The sequence below is a fragment of the Cyprinodon variegatus genome, unplaced genomic scaffold, assembly GCF_000732505.1.
Source record: "Cyprinodon variegatus isolate N-32 unplaced genomic scaffold, C_variegatus-1.0 Scaffold89, whole genome shotgun sequence".
Classification (NCBI taxonomy): Eukaryota; Metazoa; Chordata; class Actinopteri; order Cyprinodontiformes; family Cyprinodontidae; genus Cyprinodon; species Cyprinodon variegatus.
In genome coordinates this window covers 115,161-116,774 of record NW_015150542.1, presented here as the reverse complement: position 1 = coordinate 116,774, position 1,614 = coordinate 115,161, and the positions used below count along the sequence as shown (strand labels likewise).

Below are 1,614 nucleotides of genomic sequence, written 5' to 3'. Positions count from 1 at the left end.
TATACATGTTTAAGCCAGAATGATTTGACATTTAAATAGGACTTCCCTACGACTTTAAAGCATTGGGTTTGTTTTGGTTGTATGGTAATTAGTTTCTTTATAAGGACGGGGAGGGGGGGTTAAGAAGAAAATGAAAGATTTTAAATAATCAAGTCTAAAATAATGCAAATTTTTTTTTTTTTTTTGCACAACAGTGATGTTTTAAACAAAATGCCTCCCTAGATTTAATTAAAATACACCAAGAAAAAGTCAGAAAATTAGAGAGGATTTTTGTTTTTTTTTCCTTGTTTCTGGTGGGGATGTTATGAAACAATCTGATGAAATGTAACAGACTCAGGCAAAGATTTTTGTTTTTATTTTAAGAAAAAAAAAATCTGAACTTAATCATGACCTGGTCCTGGTCGTGAAATGGGCCCAGAAGCTAGTGTGAACGCCATTTTAGGAAAGTTGTATCAGTTAAAAGCACAAAATAATCAGATTAGCACAAATATTAAATAGAAACCTTTAAGCTTAAGTGTGAAATTAATTTAGCTTCTCTATATGCATTTAAAGCTGTTCTGAAAGTGTGTTTGTTAAATACTTTTCAACTGCTTTAATCAAACATTTGAAATGCATTTCTTTGAGTGCTTAATTTGAATTTTCTTGTGTTTTTTTGTACCTGGAAGAAGTAGCCACAAAGTCTCCGTCCAGCAGCCGCAGTTTGCAGAACAGAACCCCGTTGACAAAAGGCACAGCGGTCAGCTCCTCCAGGGTCAGCTGGGTTTGAAACTTGAATTTCTTCTTTTTCACGAAGAACGCCATGACTTCACAGTTTAAACTCACTTTAAAACTGAAGGCCAACCGAACAGAACTGTTTGTATAAAAAAAGACCAAACTAAAAACAAACGGCCCACTCTTTAAATTGAGATTTCAGAGGAACTCCGCTGTTTCTTCTCCCTCAGACGTGATTCAACGCTGAACTCTGGAAACAAATCAAACGGTTGTTATTAACAAACCCCGGAGTGGAGAAAACACAAATAAATGCAGGCTGGTCAGGGGAAAAAAGCTCACCTGGATTCATTTCGACCTCTATGAAACACACCAGCAGAAGTTCGACAAAAGTTTAACGTCTGAAAATACGGTCCGAACTGCTTTTCTTAGCGCTGCATAGAACTCTGCCGTTAGCTTTAGCATCAAGCTAAAACCAAGTACTTATCAGTTCCGGTTGGAATCTTTCAAAATAAATGCTCAATTTTAGTGCACCAAATGATTCTTTACGTAACAAACCCTTTAACACAATATAAGATAACTGACATATTTTATATATAATTACATTTTTATTAATTACTATGATATCTCAAGTATTATCTTGTTTTATATGTGTTTGACTGAATGACTTTAATAGTGTTAAAGCTATGTGGCTCTTGTTCCGGTTTGTAACTGATCTTTCTTGTTAACTTGATTAGAAATATTTCATAGGGAAATTTGAAGTGAAATAGCGCCCCCGCGTGTTTAGTCAGAGTATTTTTCGTATAAATCACTTCTGCATACTGAGCAGGTGATTACAGTAGCAAAGGATTCCCCTTACTTGAAACAAAGGCAAGGTATATACATACAAGATACAAATATATACAT

The 1,614-nt window shown here is 34.8% G+C and overlaps 1 protein-coding gene across 1 annotated transcript in view; it reads right to left on the bottom strand.

The window, feature by feature from the left end:
- Window positions 1-1,171, bottom strand: part of LOC107083998 (protein FAM102A-like) — a 28,586-nt gene extending 27,415 nt beyond the window's left edge. The window contains exons 1-2 of the mRNA XM_015373623.1: window positions 1,051-1,171; window positions 659-961 (exon numbers count right to left, since the gene is read on the bottom strand). Coding sequence (XP_015229109.1) covers window positions 659-801 — 143 coding nt within the window. The 5' untranslated portion in view covers window positions 802-961; window positions 1,051-1,171. The remainder of the gene's footprint in view (window positions 1-658; window positions 962-1,050) is intronic.
- Window positions 1,172-1,614: the final 443 nt, after the last annotated feature.